The 22,318-nt window shown below is 42.0% G+C and overlaps 1 protein-coding gene across 4 annotated transcripts in view; it reads right to left on the bottom strand.

Annotated features, from left to right (window-relative positions):
• Positions 1 to 22,318, bottom strand: part of FNDC3B (fibronectin type III domain containing 3B) — a 350,539-nt gene that overhangs the window by 113,087 nt on the left and 215,134 nt on the right. For all 4 annotated transcript variants that reach the window (XM_056565195.1, XM_056565194.1, XM_056565197.1 and 1 more), the window contains 5 exons: positions 13,294 to 13,451; positions 12,801 to 12,860; positions 8,244 to 8,382; positions 8,020 to 8,073; positions 4,841 to 4,965 (listed from right to left, as the gene is read on the bottom strand). In XM_056565195.1, coding sequence (XP_056421170.1) covers positions 4,841 to 4,965; positions 8,020 to 8,073; positions 8,244 to 8,382; positions 12,801 to 12,860; positions 13,294 to 13,451 — 536 coding nt within the window. The remainder of the gene's footprint in view (positions 1 to 4,840; positions 4,966 to 8,019; positions 8,074 to 8,243; positions 8,383 to 12,800; positions 12,861 to 13,293; positions 13,452 to 22,318) is intronic.

The raw sequence follows: 22,318 nt of genomic DNA, 5'->3' as shown, positions 1-22,318 counted from the left end.
TTTTTTTTTTTTTTTTTTCAAAGTAGCTGTACGAGCCTTTGATCATGGCATACAAAAGGATAACTAGCAAAGATTGAGAGAGGCTGTGGCAATGTATTACATTGTATCCTAATTACATTGAAACAGTGCTCTTACTAACACCATTGCCTTACCACCCGCGATCACCAGCAGCTACTGCCTGCGACTAAAGTATACTTTAATTTGTTAGCCACCTATTAAAGAATCATTGAAATCATTTAAAAATCGGTGTTATGAGATTGACGTAAAATTCTTGTTATAGCGCCCCCTGGTGCTCTTTTGATTACCTCCACCTAGTGCTGGAGAGAAGCCACTTCAAGGGTGCAGGTTCTTATTACAGTATATACTCGAGTATAAGCCGAGTTTTTCAGCACGATTTTTCATGCTGAAAACACCCCCCTCGGCTTATACTCGAGTGAACTCCCCCACCCGCAGTGGTCTTCAACCTGCGGACCTCCAGAGGTTTCACAACTACAACTCCCAGCAAGCCCGGGCAGCCATCGGCTGTCCGGGCTTGCTGGGAGTTGTAGTTTTGAAACCTCCGGAGGTCCGCAGGTTGAAGACCACTGCGGCCTTCGACATCATCCAGCCCCCTCTCACCCCCCTTTAGTTCTGTACAGTACTCACCTCCGCTCGGCGCTGGTCCGGTCCTGCAGGACTGTCCGGTGAGGAGGTGGTCCGGTGGGATAGTGGTTCCGGGCTGCTATCTTCACCGGGGAGGCCTCTTCTAAGCGCTTCGGGCCCGGCCTCAGAATAGTCACGTTGCCTTGACAACGACACAGAGGTGCGTTCATTGCCAACGTACTTCTGCGTCGTTGTCAAGGCAACGCCTCTATTCCGGGCCGGAAGCGCGGAGAAGAGGCGCCCTCGGTGAAGATAGCAGCCCGGAACCACTATCCCACCGGACCACCTCCTCACCGGACAGCCCTGCAGGACCGGACCAGCGCCGAGCGGAGGTGAGTACTCAGAACTAAAGGGGGTGAGAGGGGGCTGGATGATGTCGAAGGCCGCAGTGGTCTTCAACCTGCGGACCTCCGGAGGTTTCAAAACTACAACTCCCAGCAAGCCCGGACAGCCGATGGCTGCCCGGGCTTGCTGGGAGTTGTAGTTTTGAAACCTCTGGAGGTCCGCAGGTTGAAGACCACTGAGGGCGAATGATGAGAAGAGGATGATGAAGGGGGGGGGGGGGGATGATGACAAGGGGATGATGAAGGGGGGATGTGTGGGATGATAAGGGGATGATGAAGGGGGGATGTGCGGGATGATAAGGGGATGATGAAGGGGGGATGTGTGGGATGATGAAGGGGGGATGTGTGGGATGATAAGGGGAGGATGAAGGGGGGATGTGTGGAATGATAAGGGGATGATGAAGGGGGGGATGTGTGGGATGATAAGGGGATGATGAAGGGGGGATGTGTGGGATGATAAGGGGATGATGAAGGGGGGATGTGTGGGATGATGACAAGGGGATGATGATGAGGATGTTAATGACGGGTCTGGATGATGACAGGGGGGGATGATGTATTTCCCACCCTAGGCTTATACTCGAGTCAATAACTTTTCCTGGGATTTTGGGTTGAAATTAGGGGGTCTCGGCTTATACTCGGGTCGGCTTATACTCGAGTATATACGGTAACTGTCCTGTACAATAGCAGAAATCATTGCCATGTCTATGTACAAGTGGATTTGGCAGTAGGACTGAGCTACTGAGCCCGTGTAACCACCAGCAGTAGACACATTAGGTGGTCACTAGAGATGAGCGAACTTACAGTAAATTCGATTCGTCACAAACTTCTTGGCTCGGCAGTTGATGACTTTTCCTGCATAAATGAGTTCAGCTTTCAGGTGCTCCCGTGGGCTGGAAAAGGTGGATACAGTCCTAGGAGACTCTTTCCAGCCCACCGGAGCACCTGAAGGCTGAACTAATTTATGCAGGATAAGTCATCAACTTACGAGCCAAGAAGTTCGTGACGAATCAAATTTACGGTAAGTTCGCTCACCTCAAGAGGAAATCAAAGTCAAGGCTCATAAAAAAAATGGTGATCACACTGCTGCAGAAAAAGTCTATTTTATATCTCAAAATGTTCCTATTACTTATGCTCACAACAAAGAAAAAGGCTTCAGAAGTCCAGACTATGGGATCGCTCTCTAGACATCTCTGAACATGACTTATTGTCCTTCAATGTCCCTTAATTAATCTGCCGTGACCGGCGCCAAAATAGTGTCAGAAAAACCTTTCACTTGCCAATTATTTCTAATCCTCAGCCAGTCATGCAAGTAGGCAGACTTTACATAACTCTGAAAACTCACTCAATTACAGGGACTATTTCAATCCTATTTACCACCACTTTAATTGGTTCTTTTATTTTTAAGCTATTTATGTGTTTAAGGATTTTATTATAAGAATTATCAATTCTAAAAAGGCTCACTAGGTGACTATGCTGCTATGGGTAACGGTATTTGAAGTCAGTAAATGGCTACTGAAGTTTACACAGTCCTCCAAAGTTAGGTCAGATCCAGAGCCTAGATTTTAGGACATAAAATCAGATTTTAGCCCAAAAAATGTAGTAGATAAGGGGTGTTACAGTCCTCTGAAAAAAACAGGAAAAGGTGCACAGTTTTTCTGTGTCTGTTCCAATCTTAGTATTTTGGTCAGTATATTTAGTTAAAACCATGTGTGAACCCAATCTTATAGTTTCAGACATTATGAACACAGGCCAAATGTTTTTACAGAATGAGACTGTACATAATAACACCACTCATTTGCATCTTTATGTTAATTCATTCATTTAAAGTGGACCAGTCCGCAGGAAAACAGAGGTGTAAATAAGGACATTGCTAGATGGGGCTAGTCGTCATGATTCTGGGCATACCTTTTTATTGCAATAGTCCTCTTCATCAGTGGTATATAAGGCTTTTTATTGTTATGCTAATGCGACTTAAGTGCCAAGTGGCATTTCCCAGCACGGCAAGAGCCCAGGAAAGTCCAGCCCATGTTCTCTTACGTAGTGGCTGTCAGTAAAACAGGGTGGAGAGTCCAATTTACCTATGGGCTTATTTACACCCATGTCTTCCTGCTGACAGGTCTGCTTTAAAGGGGTACTCCCACCCTAAACATCTTATTCCCTATCCAAAGGATAGGGGATAAGAAGTCTGACCGCGGGGGTCCCCCCGCTGGGGACCCCCGCAATGTTGCATGCGGCACCCACCTGTTTATTGTCCAGAAGCACTGGAGGGTCTCGGTCGCGACCACTGGAACGGAAGTCCGTGAGGTCAGGACTCCGCCCCCGTGTGACGTCACGCCCCGTCCCCTCAATGCAAGTCTATGGGAGGGGGCCTAGACCCTCCAGGGCTTCCGGACAATAATCAGGTGGGTGCCACATGCAACATTGCGGGGGTCCCCAGCGGCGGGACCCCCACAGTCAGACATCTTATCCCCTATCCAAAGGATAGGGGATAAGATGTCTAAAGGTGGGAATACCCCTTTAAGGTAAGGCTATGTTCACATCTGCATTCAGAATTCCATTATGGAGCTCCATTTGTTGATTCTGCTAAAATGATTTATACTTTAGTGGAGAAAAAAAAACAACCCCTGCATGTTAGTTTTTTTTTTCTGCGCTAAAACTTGCAAAATAATGGACATCTAATGGAAATCCTGACGGACCCCATGAAAAGTGATTGGGACACGTCTGGTCCATGGATGTCAGTTATGACACCTTTCATTCCTGCCCCGTTATTCAGATGTTTTAGCTGTTGTAACAGAGCTCCCTAATGAGGATCCACAACGCTAATGTGAACCCAGCCTTAGCTATACTACAACAAATGAAGGGGCCGCAGAGCTCCACTAAGTGTCACGTCCCCTTACATTGTATGCCCAGACAAGCGCTGTACATACAGTTATGCACATAATTTACCTCTATGAAAAATGTCATGACTTACCATACTTATAGGCTGCTGTATGTCCCAGAGGAATTCATATAGTTCTTTCCATTCCCACACAGTACTCCATGCTGCTACCTCTGGGGTTTGTTCTTTGAGTTCTGCTCCAGGGCTGTTTCTGACGCACACATAGGTGGCAGCAGGGAGCACTGTGCGAGACACAACTACAACCATATGTACCATATGAGGTCTATGGGTAGAAAAGTACGCAGCTAATTTTGGGTAGAAAAAAAATGCACCAAAATACGGCAGATGTGACCCTACCTGAAAAGTATAACTTACAAAGTTATAGGCCCTTATTTACTAAGAGTGTTGTGTAGGTTTCTTTGTGGGTTTTAATTCCCTACAATTTATTTTCCATGGTATTTACTATAGTTTCCCTACACTTTGCTTTGCTTTTTTTTTTTTTTTTACACCTGCTCTGATGTGTCTGGTTTTCCTCAGCTGAAATTCACCACATTTTATGTGGAAACCTTAGTAAATATGTTGGGTTTTTGTGAAAATGTCGGGAACACGTCCCTTTTCGGAGACCACACCCCCTTTCCCCGGCGGCCATGCTCCCTTTTCGGGTTTTCTTAGCAAAATGGAGAGCTAGTCAGGGTTTTTTCAATTCTGGCGCCAATTCTGGCGCAGACAGAATTTCTGGCGCAATGTGACAGAATCTGGCGCACAACCCGACAAAAAATCTCAGGTTTGCAATAGTAAATGAGCGCCATAGTGTTGTCTCATTACATCAGATATAAACTATTCCTCTCCAAATAACAGTGTACACTGTAAGATGCAGCAAACAACATGCAGCTCTACAGGGAGTCTGAGAATAAAACATTAATATTCAGAGAATAACTGTAAATATATGTGTAAATATGCGCATTGACATGCTTACCTTTTTCCAATATCATTGCGCGCTGCTACTCTAAATGTATATCCCATTGCTGGACACAGTTTTGTCAGTTTGCAGTGCCTTTGGTTCCCCATGTAACATTCTCTGAACACGCTATTTCGTTTACCCTGAGGAAAAAGATAAACATTTCCTATTCATTACTTATTTATTTTGCATTTCATCCATCCATATCGGAACACTGCACTATTCAATGGCAACCAACATTCTAGTTTCCACAGCATTCTCGGTATTCCAGTGTAGCAGTGCCTAAGGAGGGTTGGTGCAGAGTTTTATGAAACCCATAAAGAGGCACAGTAAAGGAAGACTGGATTGGTCATTAAAATACATGCTTCATTGGAATATTTTATATCTGTTAATCTCTTCAAATAGAGTTGTTTTGGAAGTAAGGCAGTTGACAGGAGGAAGGTAATTTTTTCATCTGCCAGGTAAATATTTTCCTATCAATTTTTAAACAGAAAAATATGCATCCGTGAAAGTGTAAAAGAGCTAGTGAACTCCTCAGAGAACCAATGCTTCCTGCGCGCACAGAAGCCCACCATGCAAAGGAAAAAAACCATAAAGAGCTGTCTTATTGATCGTTCTCTTCTGACCAGGTTTACGTTCATGCTTTGCTTTATTCGCTGGTTGGCCGTGCAATGTCTGTGTTTACATCCTGTTTCGGTCTAATGTGCTTAACAGATGAGAGGTTTGGGGCCATCTCTAGATGTTTTCCACACCACAGAAAACTGTTCCCGTTTAAGCATGTTGCCAATGCCAATAAAACTGGCAAATGTTTTCTTACTAGAAGCCTTAAAGGATGTGGACACGTTTCAAGGCATATTTTCATGGATTTAGTTAAAAAAAAAAAAAAGACTTTTTTTATTTTATAGAACAATTTGGTGTCTGCAACTTTTATGTATCACTATGGGGGAGATTCATCAAAACCTGTGCAGAGGAAGAGTGGTGCAGTTGCCCATAGCAACCAATCAGATTGCTTCTTTCATTTTCCACAGGCCTCTAAAGAGGCCTGTGGAAAATGAAAGAAGCAATCTGATTGGTTGCTATGGGCAACTGCACCACTCTTCCTCTGCACAGGTTTTGATGAATCTCCCCCTATGAGCTTAGATGACCACTCAGAAGTGGGATCCACTGGGGATCGATGTGTCTGAGGTCTCACATGAATTTCACTGTGAAAAGGATTCTGCAGCTTTCACAAGTATCCTTATATACTTTAAAGGGGTATTCCAGGCAAAAACATTTTATCCCCTATGCAAAGGGTAGGAGATAAGATGTCTGATCGTGGGGAGCCCGCTGCTGAGACCCCCCGCAATCTCTCTGCAGCACCCGCATTCTATGCGGGGGCTGCATCACTAGTTTAAGAAACCTCCGGGTTTCCGCGACTGGGGACGTGATGTCACGCCACGCCCCCTCCATTCATGTCTATGGGAGGGGGCGTGACGGCAGTCACGCCCCCTCCTATAGACATGAATGGAGAGGGCGTGGCGTGACGTCACATCCCCAGTCCCGGAGGTTTCCGAAACTAAAGGTGCAGTCCCCGCATAGAATGCAGGTGCTGCAGGAAGATCGCGGGGGTCTCAGAAGCGGGCCCCCCGCGAGTCAGACATCTTATCCCCTATCCTTTGGATAGAGGATAAAATGTTTTTGCCCGGAATACCCCTTTAATTCTAAAACATAAGTATCACTTTCACCTTACATAGTATAAATAAGTATAAATAAAGTTCATAAGCATTCCCTTGGATACGTTCACAGAATATCTATAGTGTTATGTCACAGGTATCCTTTGGATACAGACGTATACTGTGCTGTACAGCAGCAGGTGCCATTTATTTCAATGGCCTGAAACTAGTCACCTAGTAACTATGTTCATGCTGAATTTCGTTGCTATACACTTATTTAACAGGACTTAAAAGGTGCAGCAGACCATGCTATAGAGTCCCAGTAAATTAGTGCATCCCTTGTAAAATGGACCAAACTGAGTTACTAGGCGAGTCCACGCGGGCCATTGAAATGAAAAGTCCCTCTAGTGTCTGTACAAAATACCGATAATTTCCCCATCTGTCAATAGACATAACTTGCCCATTCAGTAGGTTTATGATGGGGATAACAGCTGTCAGTGAACAATTATACTATGTCTATCACTATCAATTATATTATGTCTATCAAAGCTTCTTCCGGGGACACTCCGGAAGAAGCCTTGAGCGAAACGTTGGGTGGTGGAAGCATACACATCTACTCGGTCCACATGGTAATGATTGTATTTATTCTATTTGGTTTTTGTGTTCCCTGTATCTTTGCCATTTTGCAACTTCTGCTTTGATACTCCCCTAGGATGCACTTTGGCACTTTTTGCAGTTACCCTTAGCATTTTGAGCCTTTTTGGTGAACACTACTTATGTCTGCCACAGTAATACTAACATTGTGGTTACATCTTCCATGTATGCCTCCATGTATGTTCGGTTTTCCATCAGTCATACTCTCTCCCTATATGTAATTTTATCAATTTTAAATGTATGTATTTTCTGTATAATCAAGTGTAATAAAGTGATATTTTATTGATTCAGAAACGCCTTTCCTGTTTGTTGTTTCCATCTTAGTATAGGCCTCGCCCTGGGCACAACTTTAGGGGAAACCCTCACCTAAATAAAGATAGCAGCTATACAATGAAGAGAAGCACATACTTATATAATTATTAGAGATGAGCGAACTTACATTAAATTCGATTCGTCACGAACTTCTCAGCTCGGCAGTTGATGACTTATCCTGCATAAATTAGTTCAGCTTTCCGGTGCTCCGGTGGGCTGGAAAAGGTGGATACATTCCTAGCAAAGAGTCTCCTAGGACTGTATCCACCTTTTCCAGCTCACGGGAGCACCTGAAAGCTGAACTAATTTATGCAGGAAAAGTCTTCAACTGCCGAGCCGAGAAGTTCGTGACGAATCGAATTTACTGTAAGTTCGCTCATCTCTAATAATTATGTATGTCTAGTATTACAACTGCTACTTTAAAAATGGGAGTTAAAAATGTAAATGACCACTACTCTTTCTAGGATCATGCACAGATTCTTGAAATTCAGTCTGTATCAGCTATGGGAAATATGGAATTTATTACCTATAATTCATCAGCTCAGTTACTGGGAAATGTAAAATGCTTCATGTTCTTACCTCATCAAACTGTAAAAGGTAGTTGGTGATTTTTGAACCATTATCAAGTGGTGCCTGAAAGAAGAGCAAAAAACTCTGAATTCTGTAGAAATACAATATAACACATGATAATGGTTGCATTATAAATCATAAAGTGTCTTTGCAAAATACTGTAGGAAGCACGAAGTAGAAGAACACCAGTGAGACAAACTATACATGTAGACCAGGAGATGGATGGTTCTTACCTTCCATTGTAGTGTGAGTGAACTCTTGGTTCTGTGAGACAGTTTAGGTGGGAAGGGACATTCTGGTGCACAGCTGTGAGTGGTGAACGTGATGGGTTCAGAACAGGATCCCTTTACTGACTTATTTGTTGTATAGACCCTAAGACAAATGCAAATTACACCATGTTACATAAGTGACCCACAGCAGGTATGCAGGCACATGTTAAATATTGCAGACAGAAAATATTTAATAAAATAGATTTAAAAAAAAACAGTAAATCACGTCATAAGAAAAACTTCGGAAATTATTTATGGGAATATCTATATCTCTTTTTGTTAAATAATGCTTTGATGACAAATGGATCACAACGCATTCTCAGCTGCATGAGCCCATCAGTAATCCGCTACAGAGACCCATCAGTAATCTGCTGCAGTGACCCATCAATAATCCGCTAAAGGTACCCACCAGTACTCCGCTTTAAACTTTAGAGGATCTAGCATCAAGTGTTGGGTAAGTTCACATGTTCAGTTTTTTATTGCAACTACTGAAAACCAGGCCAAGAATGGCTTTGAATAAGGGAGAAGTCATTTATACTGTGTTCCTGGGTTTGGGAGAAGTCATTTATACTGTGTTCCTGGGTTTGCATTCAATACACAGTTCTTAATATATATCACTTGCACATGATCGGTTTTACAGTGTAAGTCTGTTTTTACACTGTCTTTGCAGTATCTGGTAGTGGACTCCCCAACATATACATCCAGGGTACAATTATGATGGATGCTACTTAGTAAAAAAAAAAGTTATACATGTTATTAATGCCTCTAAGGGATGACCGTAGTCTACAATAGAAAAGGATTTTGGTGTAATTATTGATAATAAGCTAAATTGGCTTTTTTAGAAAAGACAGTCTTATTTTACCATATATAATGCACTGATGCTACCACATCTTGAGTATGTGGTCCTATACTGGACACCTGTCCAAGATACTAGAGTAAGGCTGCATTCACACCTCGTTCTTACGTTATGGGTGCCTGATCCGGCTGGGGGAGGGGCAAACCGGGCTCTCCCATACCCCAGCCAGACCAGCGCTGAAATACATTTACTTTAAGGAGCCGACCGGAGTCAAATGGTGACTCCTGTCGGCTCATTTTTGACCCGTATGCGGTTTCCTGACCGGACCTAAAACTGTAGTATACCGGTTACGGGTCAAAAATGAGCTGACCGTTTGACTCCGGTCGGCTCATTAAAGTAAATGGATTCCAGCGCTGGTCCGGCTGGGGTATGGGAGAGCCCAGTTTGCCCCTCCCCCAGCCGGATCCAGCACCTGTAACGTAAAAACGAGGTGTTTAAAGCAGAGAGTGGGGGTGATAAATATATAAAGTACCCCAATAAAACCTATGAGATAAGTTATACTTTTTGCAGTGCTCATAGCAAACACAGGGCAATAGTTATAGGAAATTTAATGAAATCACAAAATTTAAAAGCATTACCTTACTGTCTAAACCCAACAGTTTACTGCCACATAACTTGGAAATGGCTGAAAGTGTGTACAATGGGGGTTAAATGTGCACTGTCAGATTCAAAAACCTTTCATGTGTTGTACATCTTGGCAAAACATTAACCTTTCTAATATACTTCATAAGAAAATGTTATTTCCTTTTTATAGAAATCATGGCTTATAAAATCATGGCTTTGCCCAAGCTGAAGCACAGGCATGGACACAGTCCAGTAAGTGTGGGTGGGCTAGCACTCCTCTGTGCTCTCTCCTGTCTGATAGGACTCCTCTGTGCTCTCTCCTGTCTGATAGGACTCCTCTGTGCTCTCTCCTGTCTGACAGGTCTCCTCTGTGCTCTCTCCTGTCTGATAGCACTCCTCTGTGCTCTCTCCTGTCTGATAGCACTCCTCTGTGCTCTCTCCTGTCTGATAGGACTCCTCTGTGCTCTCTCCTGTCTCATCGGACTCCTCTGTGCTCTCTCCTGTCTGATAGTACTCCTTTGTGCTCTCTCCTGTCTGATAGCACTCCTCTGTGCTCTCTCCTGTCTGATAGCACTCCTCTGCGCTCTCTCCTGTCTGATAGGACTCCTCTGTGCTCTCTCCTGTCTGAAAAACTCCTCTGTGCTCTCTCCTGTCTGATAGCACTCCTCTGTGCTCTCTCCAGTCTCATAGGACTCCTCTGTGCTCCCTCCTGTCTCATAGGACTCCTCTGTGCGCTCTCCTGTCTGATAGCACTCCTCTGTGCCCTCTCCTGTCTGATGGCACTCCTCTGTGCTCTCTGCTGTCTGTTAGCACTCCACTGTGCTATCTCCTGTCTGATAGGACTCCACTGTGCTCCCTCCTGTCTGATAGGACTCCACTGTGCTCCCTTCTGTCTTCTAGCACTCAACTGTACTCTTTCCTGTCTGATAGTATTCCTCTGGGCTCTCTCCTGTCTGATAGCACTCCTCTGTGCCCTCTCCTGTCTGATAGGACTCCTCTGTGCTCTCTCCTGTCTGTTAGCACTCCACTGTGCTCTCTCCTGTCTGATAAGACTCCACTGTGCTCCCTTCTGTCTGATAGGACTCCACTGTGCTCCCTCCTGTCTACTAGCACTCCACTGTACTCTTTCCTGTCTGATAGTACTCCTCTGTGCTCTCTCCTGTCTGATAGCAGTCCTCTGTGCCCTCTCCTGTCTCATAGGACTCCTCTGTACTCTCTCCTGTCTGATAGCACTCCTCAGTGCTCTCTCCTGTCTGATAGTACTGTGTCCATGCCTGTGCTTCAGCTTGGATAAAGCCATGATTTTATAAGCCATGATATCTATAAAAAGGAAATAACATTTTCTTATAAAGTATATTAGAAAGATTATTGTTTTGCCAAGATGTACAACATATAAAACGTTTTTGTATCTGACAGTGCCCATCTAAAGGCTGATGTATGCCACTGTATGCCCACACTGTGGTATATGTCAGAGTCTTTGGTCAGATATGTTACTAGTATCCCCCATTCTAAACAAGTCGCTGCAGGAAGCAAGAAAACAAATGATATCAAGCCTTAGGACTTTTCCAACCTACTAACTGTGGTTAATTTGGTTTTGTTGTCCTAAAACTATTCTAAGCAAAATTCTGTCTTAATAAGTGGAGTCTGCAATATGAAAAACCGCAGAAACCTGTAAAAAAAAAAATAAATTAAATTAAATTTAAAAAAAAGTTTCACTTTCCGTTAAACTTCATCTCTTGTCCTGCCCTAGTCCACATGTGGACTGTAGGTCTGACTTTGCATTTATAGTGATGAAACATCCCACCGCTGTATGGCCTAGTTTAATCAAACAGGAAAAGTAATTGCAGCCTTCAGCTACTCACAGAGTCCTGGTGAAGACACTGGTCCCGTGGTGACTGCTGGCTAGCCACAGTACACAGAAATTTGAACAGAATATATAGTGAAAAACCTATAATTTTCCCTATTTCATACGATTTTTGTCCATTACATGCAAATGTCTAAACCCCCTTGAAAAATCTTCTATGGGCATAGCAATTTTTTTGCAAGTTTCCCGGGCTGCATTTCCAGCTTATGCTGCCCTAGGCACTCAGACAGAGTACACCCCATTAGGATGATTTAAAATATATTTATGCAGATCTGTCAGAGATATACAACAAAAACATGCATTAGATGCAGATTTTGTTGCAGATTCACCATGGATCTCACCCCTATAAACAGAATGTGCTGAAATTAACCACAAATCCACAACATAATGTGCAGCTTCAAATCTTCAGGTAAATATTGTAGCTGTTCTGACTCACGTGGATTCATCCTACGGGATAAGTTGTTGTTTTTTTTCCAGGCCACAGAAGCTACATCAAAAGTATTTATCATTTTCTTTTAACTCACTGAAGTGCTGCCCCCCCCCCCCCCCCCTCAACACTGCTGCACAGTCCCATGGGTGCCTAATGGCAAATACAGAACTGCATGATCCAGAATGAGCCCTTATATTAATAATAGTATTATGGTACCACTAATAATTAGTAGGAAATTTATATTAGTTGACCATAAGCAAGTATTAATCTCATGTATCTGGCAAGTTCTGAAATAAATATATTATATATATATATATATTTATTTAATTTTTTTTTTTTTTTTTTGTGGTGGGAAAATTAAGTATTTTACTTATTTAAATATCTGTTTATCCTATGCTTAGGAGTCCAGTGGGTGGTCCTAATCAGTGAATCACAGCTATTCCCGTTTGCAAGGAAGACCATGAGACCGCCCACTTGACGCCTAGGACCAGCATGAGGAGGAATTTCTATCAATAAGTTACAAGTTATACAAGATCTTCTAACACAAAACCATATATCAATCTGCTCAGCTCCTCTTGCATGATGCTCATAGACTGGACTGTGTTTTATTGTGACAGGATCCCTTAAAGTATATATAAACTGTTTGCTTTTTACAGTTTTTTTTTTTTTTTTTTTTTTTTGCTTATAGGACACTATTACATTCAAATGATCACGTAATGGAAAATGGTTGTTTATCCTCTCTAGGAAACATTTTTTGTCTATGGCATGTGTAATGTGACAAATCTTGTTATTGTTTTTCTAGCTCACCTGACATGGTAATCTGTTGCCGGCCTGAGGTCTTTCAAATGACACTCTAATTCTTCTCCACTGCAGAGACAAATTGTACATTGAGAGTGAGAGATAGAAAAGGTGGAGTTAATGGAGGCTTCTGCCCTCCGCTGTGATATCACCATCAATATAACAGAGTGAGAAAAAGTGCAGCTAATACCTGGAAATATTAGTAATGCAAGGAACATATTTCCAGGCGGCATAGAGCAGAGCCTTTACAGGTTTCTGCTCTGATATATACAGTATACACACATCAGCTCATAATGACACTTAGGCATGCTTTACAGTGTCTAAAGTAAAAGACATACAGAACAAACGAAAAACAAGGTCAACTCAAGTGGAAGTTCATTGAGTACACAGATTTCTGATGCACATAAAAAGCATTCCCTTTATTGCCTTTAAAAATAAAATCTATTTATGCTATAGTGGTCACGGCTAACATATGGCTCCTGGTTAACAGACAGATTATTACCTGTAAATAATCTTATATTTTCCATCTCTCCCTTTGTCTGATAAAGCAACCTCATAACTACAGGAATAGGACAGACCATTACTGGATTTATCTCCATTTGGATACCCATTGGTAGGAGACCATGATACTAAAGCTGTTCTGGATTGAATATTAGAGACCTGAAATATATAAATGACACAAATAAAATATCCATTCATTTTCATACAATAAAAAAATATATCATTATCACCAGTGCTACGAATAGATCATTGGGCAAATATAAATTAGATATTTTAACCACAAAGAAAAGAAAAATCCGGCACTAACACTAATTTAAACAGTGATAATTACGTAAAATGGCAATGGGTGTAACAATGGTCCTGGTTTCTATGGGTGGTGCTAGACGCTATGGAAGTACGCATGGAAAAATGTAATCACAGAAAGATAAGCGTAGCTACTCACCCTGGATTAGAAAATAGTCAGCTGCAGATGTGTCACTCCGATGGCATCCAAAGACCAGGTGGAGGTAGGAGCGGGGAGGCTGAAGATGTTATGGGGGAATCAGGCGTCGGGCCACAGCCGTATCGCACCGTTTGGTGCTTCGTCAGGCCCCTGCGTCGCACCAAGCACCAAACGGTGCGATACGGCTGTGGCCCGACGCCTGATTCCCCCGTAACATCTTCTGCCTCCCCGCTCCTACCTCCACCTGGTCTTCGGATGCCATCGGAGTGACACATCTGCAGCTGACTATTTTCTAATCCAGGGTGAGTAAATTAGATATTTATTTGGACAATTGTCCTGTACAACGTCTTTATTTTAACAGTGCAGACCTTTTTCTTCAGCATCACAATATTCAGCATCATTTTGATATGCCATAAACATCAGTAGTTGGACCCAGACTTAGCCCTGAAAATGAGGGTGATTGTCCAACCATTACAGAAAGAGAAGCAAAGCTCACATGCAGTTACCTATTGTTACTGATAAAAAGAGCCAAAATACCGTAAGTATATACTATATCTTCTATAGGCTAGCTGAGGACAACTGAACATGTGTAACCACTTTTAAACCAGCAGACAGACAGGGTGTCTGCAGCTACACTGCAGGGAACAGAGTACGACATATAGGGGGGGGAAAAAAGTTCATAGTAGATCCGGTTTGGGAGGGGGCGGGGGGGGGGGGGGGATGGGGGGAGTATGATGCAGCGATGACAAGTTGTGTTTCTACCGGAGGCCTTCATGAAGTCTGCTAAAGATATTTAAACAAGAATATTTAGGGCTGGCCTTAGGGGCATGCAACCTGAGCGGTTGCAAATCAGGCATCAGGGGTCACAGTGGGGCACTATGTGGGCACCTGCCATAACAGCATAATTGTAATGTTGGGGGGGGGGGAGAGATTTTGGTGTTTTGGTGCAGTAGGAAACAAGGCGGCTTTATCCATTGAAAACCATTACTCCCTTTCGAGTAAATGAACATAGTAACTTGGTACTCTTTTTTAAATGTTCATCTCAATGATTTGCTTTTTTATATATATTTTTATATATGAATATGTATGGCTTGTATGTATATTGCACTTCTGATCATGGATATTTACAACTGATTATTGACACTTTTTTCACATCTTCTCACTATGCAGTCATTTTTATTATGTATTACACTTAAATGGTACTCCAGAGGGGAAAAAAATTCAAATCAAATGGTGCTAGAAAGTTAAACAGATTTGTAAATTACCTTTATTAAAAAATCTTAATCCTTCCAGTATTTATCAGCTGCTGTATACTACAGAGGACGTTGTGAAGTTCTTCTTAGTCTGACCACAGTGCTCTCTGCTGACACCTCTGTCTGTGTCAGAAACTGTCCAGAGTAGAAGCTTCATAGCAAACCTACCCTGCTCTGGACAGTTCCTGACATGGACAGAGGTGTCAGCAGAGAGCACTGTGGTCAGACAGAAAAGAAATTCCGAACTTCCACAGTTAGTATACAGCAGTTGATAAATACTGGAAGGATTAAGATTTTTAAATAGAAGTAATTTACAAATCTGTTTAACTTTCTGGCACCAATGATTTGAAGAAAAAAAAAAAAAATTGTTTTCCACCAGAGTACCCCTGTGGATGTGTGTAGTGTGGCTTCCTTCAAGAAATATTGGATTATAATTTAGGATGTTGTTCACAAGGCCCTAATATCTGTATTGGCAACAAGGTTATTCTTTACAAGAAACCCAAAAGCCAAGTGGATCCATACTGAAATAAATATATTCTTCCTTAAATTCTCCTATGTGGAATAGCAAAACATGTAAGGTAAAAAATTGTCATCACCATCTATCAGCTCCATGCAAGAGAAGAGGTGTGCACTTTAAAAGTCATCTTAGGTCCATTAATAAAGTGATTATAGAAGCATGAATAATTTATATGGAGAAAATACAGATGATGTCTAATAAGAGGAGCAGTAAACAGAGAGCTGCTTCTCAATAGGAAAGAGGAAAGTAAACAAGGATTGCTGAAATATTTAATTGGTTTGACGTCTTGTTTACGTACAAAGCAAAACTCAACATATCTCCCCAATTATGTCCCATTTACTTTTACAATCAGCCAAAGCCTACGGCAGATAAAAATACCTCCGGGTAATGAGACTCTAAAAGTTCAGAGCAGAACAAAAAGCAAACAAAAAGTGTGTCACCGCACAGTATGAGGCTGTAATTGGACTATGGGTAGGTTCATCATTGTACACCATATTGCAGTTTATATAGATATATAAACTTATAAACTTGACAGGCTAGAGCAAATGCATAGTCCTTACTCAATTTGGAAGGAATAATTTGTTTTTAAGTGGTCTTCTGGGCTTATAAACTGCTTATGTGATAAAACAACAACAAAACCAATACTTACCTGTTCTCTACCAGTCCTGTGACACCAGACAAGCCCCCCCCCCCCACCCCATGTCTGTTAAATTGCACCAGCCATGACATTCTGTACTCATATACCATCACATTCTGTATTGATGCTGCAGCAGCCAATCGTTTATCACACTTGGTGTTGTGTTGGTATGGCACATTATTGTTAGTACAGCTTCACCAGGGGGTCAATAGACTAGTGCTGCTGGCGAAGTGGTAAATTTAAAGAGGAGAAGGATGAAAAGAGATAATGCCGCACTCACCATTAATAACAGACTCCTTTATTGTTCAGATCATAGCATGTACATTGGTCAGAGAAGCACGGGCGCCTCATTGGGACGGATGCCGTTTCGTGTGACACAGCACACTTAGTCTGCCAACACTCAGTAGATGAAGTGTGCTGTGTCACACGAAACAGCTTCTGTCCCAACGAGGCACCCCTGCTTTTCTGACCGCTGTACATGCTATGATATGGTTAGTGCGGTATTGCCTCTTTTCATCCTTCTCCTCCGTTGATATATCATCTACTTATCTACATGCTACGCACCACCACTTGACTCAATAAGGACAGTGTTCACTTTGCCTCCACCTAAAGTCTAATAGGGACAGTGTATCTATGCCGAGGTGCTTGACATCTCTACTTCTACGTGCTGTCATAAATTTGAAGAGGTACTCCCATCTCATAAAGTGGTAGCATATCACTAGATTACCTCATTAGCTTATAAGAAAGGGGGGGGTCAGACCTCAGGGACCCCAACTGATCAAAAGAAAGATGCAGTGCAAGCATTCTCTTGATTCTTTTTCCTCCAAACAGCCCCCATCAGCCGTCCACCTGAGGAACTGTGCAGCATGGTAACATTCAAGTAAAAGGGGCAAGCCACAATTTCATGACCAGTTGAGTGGCAGAATGGAGTTCTGATGTGCTGGAAAAATAGCCCCACTTCTGTGCATACCAATCAGTTTGACAGGTTGGACACACAAATCATCATGTCACTGCATATCACCAAGACATGCCATAACTTTATGAGAAATATTTTTTTAAGTCCAAACCACCCTTCCACTACATGCACCAACAGAGGAGATTACAACAAAAATAAACATGGGCAGATTTATCAAAACCTGTGCAAAGTAAAAGCTGACCAGTTGCCCATACCAATCAGATTGCTTCTTTAATTTTTGAAAAGGCCTCTGAACAATAAAATAAGCAATCTGGTTGTTTGGGGGTATCTGGTCAACTTTTCCTCTACACAGGTTTTGAGAAATCTCCCCAACAGTGGTTACATAGACCTCTAAGCAAATGGTCCAATACAGGGTTTACAGGGAGTATAGCTATACCAATGTTACTATAGAGTGCTTACATGTGTTTACTGAGAATACACTAAAACAACAGTATTTAGAAGGAGCATACCTATACAATGTTACTGTGATGGCCCAGTATGGGACATGTTACCCCGTACCCTTGTGGCCTGTCAGACAGCCTCCTTCAGTGTCCCCAGGTCCCCTTGCACCTGTTTCCCCCTGTACATATGTTCTGCAGTGTATTGTATTATAAAATGTGTTGTATCTTTAAGAGTTAAGTCATGTGATTTTTACCCAGGAGGTACCAGTGACCAGGTGATCCCAAGAGTGACCTATGGGCTCCCTGCTAGTGTCCCCCATATAAGCCCTGGGTGAAGCTAGCTTCTTTCTCTTTAAGCTCTGCTCTGGCTTCCTGCTGAGGTCCAGTGCAGTCGTGCCTAGTGTGTGTGTCCAGAGTGTTGGAGGCCTCAAAGTCCAGTCCTGCAGCCACCATCAAGTCAAGTAAGCTTAAGTCAGTCAAGTCAGTCCCTGTCATCTGTCAAGTCAGCGTGGTCTGCATTCAATTGTCCAGTCCTACTACAAGTCCCAGCAAGCCCTTAAGGTCTCTGCGTCACTGGTCACCTCCTGTACAGACTGTATAGACTTTACCCTCAGTAAAGCTACCATTGGCCGTAACTTGGCGTCTTTATTGCCCCCGTGCCTAGCCCAGGATCCAGCGATATACCCTTGGGTAATTTTAGGCTAAATCACGCCCTGGCATCACGAATACAAGGGGTTAATGCCATCTTCCCCTAGGGTAACAACATCTACCCTCATCACACCCCGCTACCACATTACTATAAAATATTTACATAGAATATACCTAAACAACTGTTACCATAACATGTTCATAGGGAGTAGATCCAAATATATATTACGTGTGTAGGGGAGAGTGGAGACGGCACCACTAGTATAGAGTTAAACGAGGGTTAACTTCAGAGCCAGAATAGGCTATCAGCGTAGCATACAGAGAAACACTTCTTTGGAATTCATGTGGTGGTGCTGGGATATAAAGGAAAGAAAAGCCTCAAATATATGCGGTATACTAGACAATCAAAGACATCCGCACTCACCACTGGATACGGGACTCGATGCTCCTATCTGGAGAAAGCCGACGGACCAGGACTGCAGGCGTGCGTGGGCACTCAGAGGCTGTCACCGGTAATTTTGCGCAGTATGGGCTTCATCCGGCCCCACTTCAAGTCATAGCGCTGTGGTTTTTAAATAAAGGGAGCGTGCGTCAGTGATTACATGACCGCAACAGGTGAGCATGCAAAAAAGAAAAATATACAGGATGAGAAGTATATATACAAAATCATTATAAAGCCTAACTATGAGGACTATGAGAAATTATAAAAATGGGGCCATGTCCGCTCTACCATTAAATCCAAACAGTCCCTGCGCATCAAGGCGCATTATTCTGCTCGTAATAACCTAGTATTAACATCTAGAGTGGAATTGGTATGTCTAATAAATTCTAGGCCACCAAATTTAATCCCTTCAATCTCACTATTATGTATTTCTCTTATATGCTGGATAAATCGGGGAGCACCATTTCCAGTTTTAATGGAATAAATGTGCTTGCGTACCCTGATCCTCAGCTGTCTAAGTGTTTTGCCTATATAAAAATGCATACACATTAGTATAGCAGCACATTAGAAAAATATACCACATGGGAAGTACAGCATGTAATAAGTTCGTGAATAGAGCTTATTGTGTGTCCCAACTTAATAATATGTGAATGAATATTTTATTTACATTGTGGACAACTTCCACATTTTTTATTCCCCTTGGGGGTAGCGTTAATCAGACAATTCTCACATTTTTCGGAAGCTCTTGCGTTCTTATTCAATAGTTCTCTCAGTTACCTATTTCTCTGGTATGTAACTATAGGTTTTTTTCATGGCTACATTTGAAAGATCACTGTCACTCTATAATGTGCCAGTTCTTGTTTATCACGCTTTATACAATAGAGTTCATAGCACTGTTCTTAAAGGCAAAAACAAATTGTTTATTAAAGGAGATATTCAGTGCTGAAAAACATATCCCCTATCCTAAGGATAGTGGATAAGTTTCAGATCGAGGGGGGTCCGACCACTGGGGCCCCTCGCGATCTCCTGTTGGGGGTCCCGGCAGCCCGCGGGAAGGAGGAGTGTTGACCACCGCACAAAGCGGCGGCTGACACACCCCCTCAATACAACTCTATTGCACAGCCGGAGCGCTGCCTTCGGCAATCTCCGGCTCTGCAATAGTGAAGCATTGAGAGGGAGTGTCGGACGCTGCTTCGTGCTGTGGTTGACACCCGCTATCTGGCCAGCGAGCCAGGGCCCCATAAAGGAGATCGCGGGGGGCCCCATCGGTCGGACCACCTGCTATCTGAAACTTATCCCCTATCCTTAGGATAGGGGATACGTTTTTCAGCACTGGACTACCCCTTTAAGTTCTTTATTATTTGTTTTTTTAGAACTATAGATAAGTCTATTTCTAGGAACCTCCATAGCTTTAATATAAGTATTATGGATAATATTTTCAGGATAACCTCTTTTAATTAGGCGGGAGGAAAGTTAATCTGTTTGTTGTTTGAAAATAACAGGATCGTTATTGTTTTTCTTCAGCCTCAAAAAGCGGCTGTAAGGAATGGAGTCCTTCGTTTGTTTAGGATGCGAACTGGTATAATGAACAATGGTAATTTTTGCGATGGGTTTGCGAAAGCCTTTAGTTATTAAACGGTCACCTTCTGTATATGTCATAAGGTCAAGAAATTCGACTTGTGAGCCTCCATATGTGCTAGTAAAAAACATTTGTTTGATGAATGTTGTTGAGATGACTAATGAAGTCGTCAAAAAGATTTTTGTCACCTTCCCAAACAATTAGCACATCATCCACATAGCGCCAGAATGCCTTGAAGTGTTTAAAAAAACGGATTAGCAGAACTATATATGTTCTTTCTCAAAGTGGGACAAAAATGTATTTGCATATGAACATGATGTGGAGCTCCCCATAGCAGTCCCTGATATTTGTTTATACCAGTGAGTATTAAAGCAAAAATGTATTATGATTTAAAATGAAGTATAAAGCATTGCAGATGAAATCTACAAATACTGCACTTTTATCAGCATTCTGCAGTATGGACCGGATTGCCTGCACACCCGCATCATCTTTTTGACAACTTCATTAGTCATCTCAACAACATTAATCAAATGAATATGTTTTTTACTAGCACATATGGAGCATCACAAGTCGAATTTCTTGACCTTATGAGATATGCAGAAGGTGATCGTTTACTAACTAAAGGCTTTCGCAAACCCATCGCAAAAAAATACCATTGTTCATTTTACCAGTTCCCATCCTAAACAAACGAAGGACTCAATTCCTTATAGCCAGTTTTAGAGGCTGAAAAAAACAACAGCGATTCTGTTATTTTCAAACAACAAGCAGATGAACTTTCCTCCCGCTTAATTAAAAGAGGTTATCGTGAAAATATTATCCATAATGCTTATATTAAAGCTATGGAGGTTCCTAGAAATAGACTTATCTATAGTTCTAAAAAAAACAAATAATAAAGAACTTAATAAACGTTTTTGCTTAATTTGTTTTTGCTTTTAAGAACAGTGCTATGAACTCTATTGTAAAAAGTGTGATAAACAAGAACTGGCACATTATAGAGAGTGACAGTGATCTTTCAGATGTAGCCATAAAAAAAACCTATAGTTACATACCAGAGAAATAGGTCACTGGGAGAACTATTGAATAAGAACGCAAGAGCTTCCGAAAAATGTGAGAAGAATTGGCTGATTAACGCTACCCCCAAGGGGAATAAAAAAATGTGGAAGTTGTCCACAATGTAAATACAAGATTCATTCAGATGTTATTAAAGGGTTACTCCGGTGAAAACCTTTTTTCTTTTAAATCAATTGGTGCCAGAAAGTTAAACAGATTTGTAAATTACTTCGTTAAAAAATCTTAATCCTTCCTGTACTTATTAGCTGCTGAATACTACAGAGGAAATGCTTTTCTTTTTGGAATTCTCTCTGATGACATCATGAGCACAGTGCTCTTTGCTGATGTCATTATAATAATAATAACTCTTTATTTATTGTTGTCCTTAGTGGGATTTGACCCCAAGGCGCCAGCACTGTAAGGCAGCAGTGCTAACCACTGAGCCACCATGCTGCCCTTAGCATACATCTGCTATGCACAGTTGCTAAAATGGACAGAGATGTCAGCAGAGAGCACTGTGCTCGTGATGTCATCAGTGTTCCAAAAAGAAAGGAATTTCCCCTGTAGCATTCAGCAGCTAATAAGTACTGGAAGGATTAAGATTTTTGAATAGAAGTAATTTACAAATATGTTTAACTTTCTGGCACCAGTTGATTTAAAAGAAAAAAGGTTTTCACCGGAGTACCCCTTTAAGTTGGGACACACAATAAACTCTATTCATGAACTTATTACATGCCGTACTTCCCATGTGGTATATTTTACTAATGTGCTGCTGTATGCATTTTTATATAGGCAAAACAGTTAGACAGCTGAGGATCAGGGTACATGAGCACATTTATTCCATTAAAACTGGAAGTGGTGCTCCCCGATTTATCCAGCATATAAGAGAAATACATAATAGTGAGATTGAAGGGATTAAATTTGGTGGCCTAGAATTTATTAGACATACCAATTCCACTCTAGATGTTAATACTAGGTTATTACGAGCAGAAGCTATGTGGATAATGCGCCTTGATGCACAGGGACTGCTCAGATTTAATGGTAGAGTGGACATGGCCCCATTTCTATAATTTCTCATAGTCCTCATATCTCTATTTGATAA

This window comes from Hyla sarda, chromosome 3 (genome assembly GCF_029499605.1).
Source record: "Hyla sarda isolate aHylSar1 chromosome 3, aHylSar1.hap1, whole genome shotgun sequence".
In the NCBI taxonomy this organism is placed as follows: Eukaryota; Metazoa; Chordata; class Amphibia; order Anura; family Hylidae; genus Hyla; species Hyla sarda.
The sequence above is the reverse complement of the archived record's forward strand: the minus strand, read 5'-3'. Positions and strand labels throughout refer to the sequence as shown.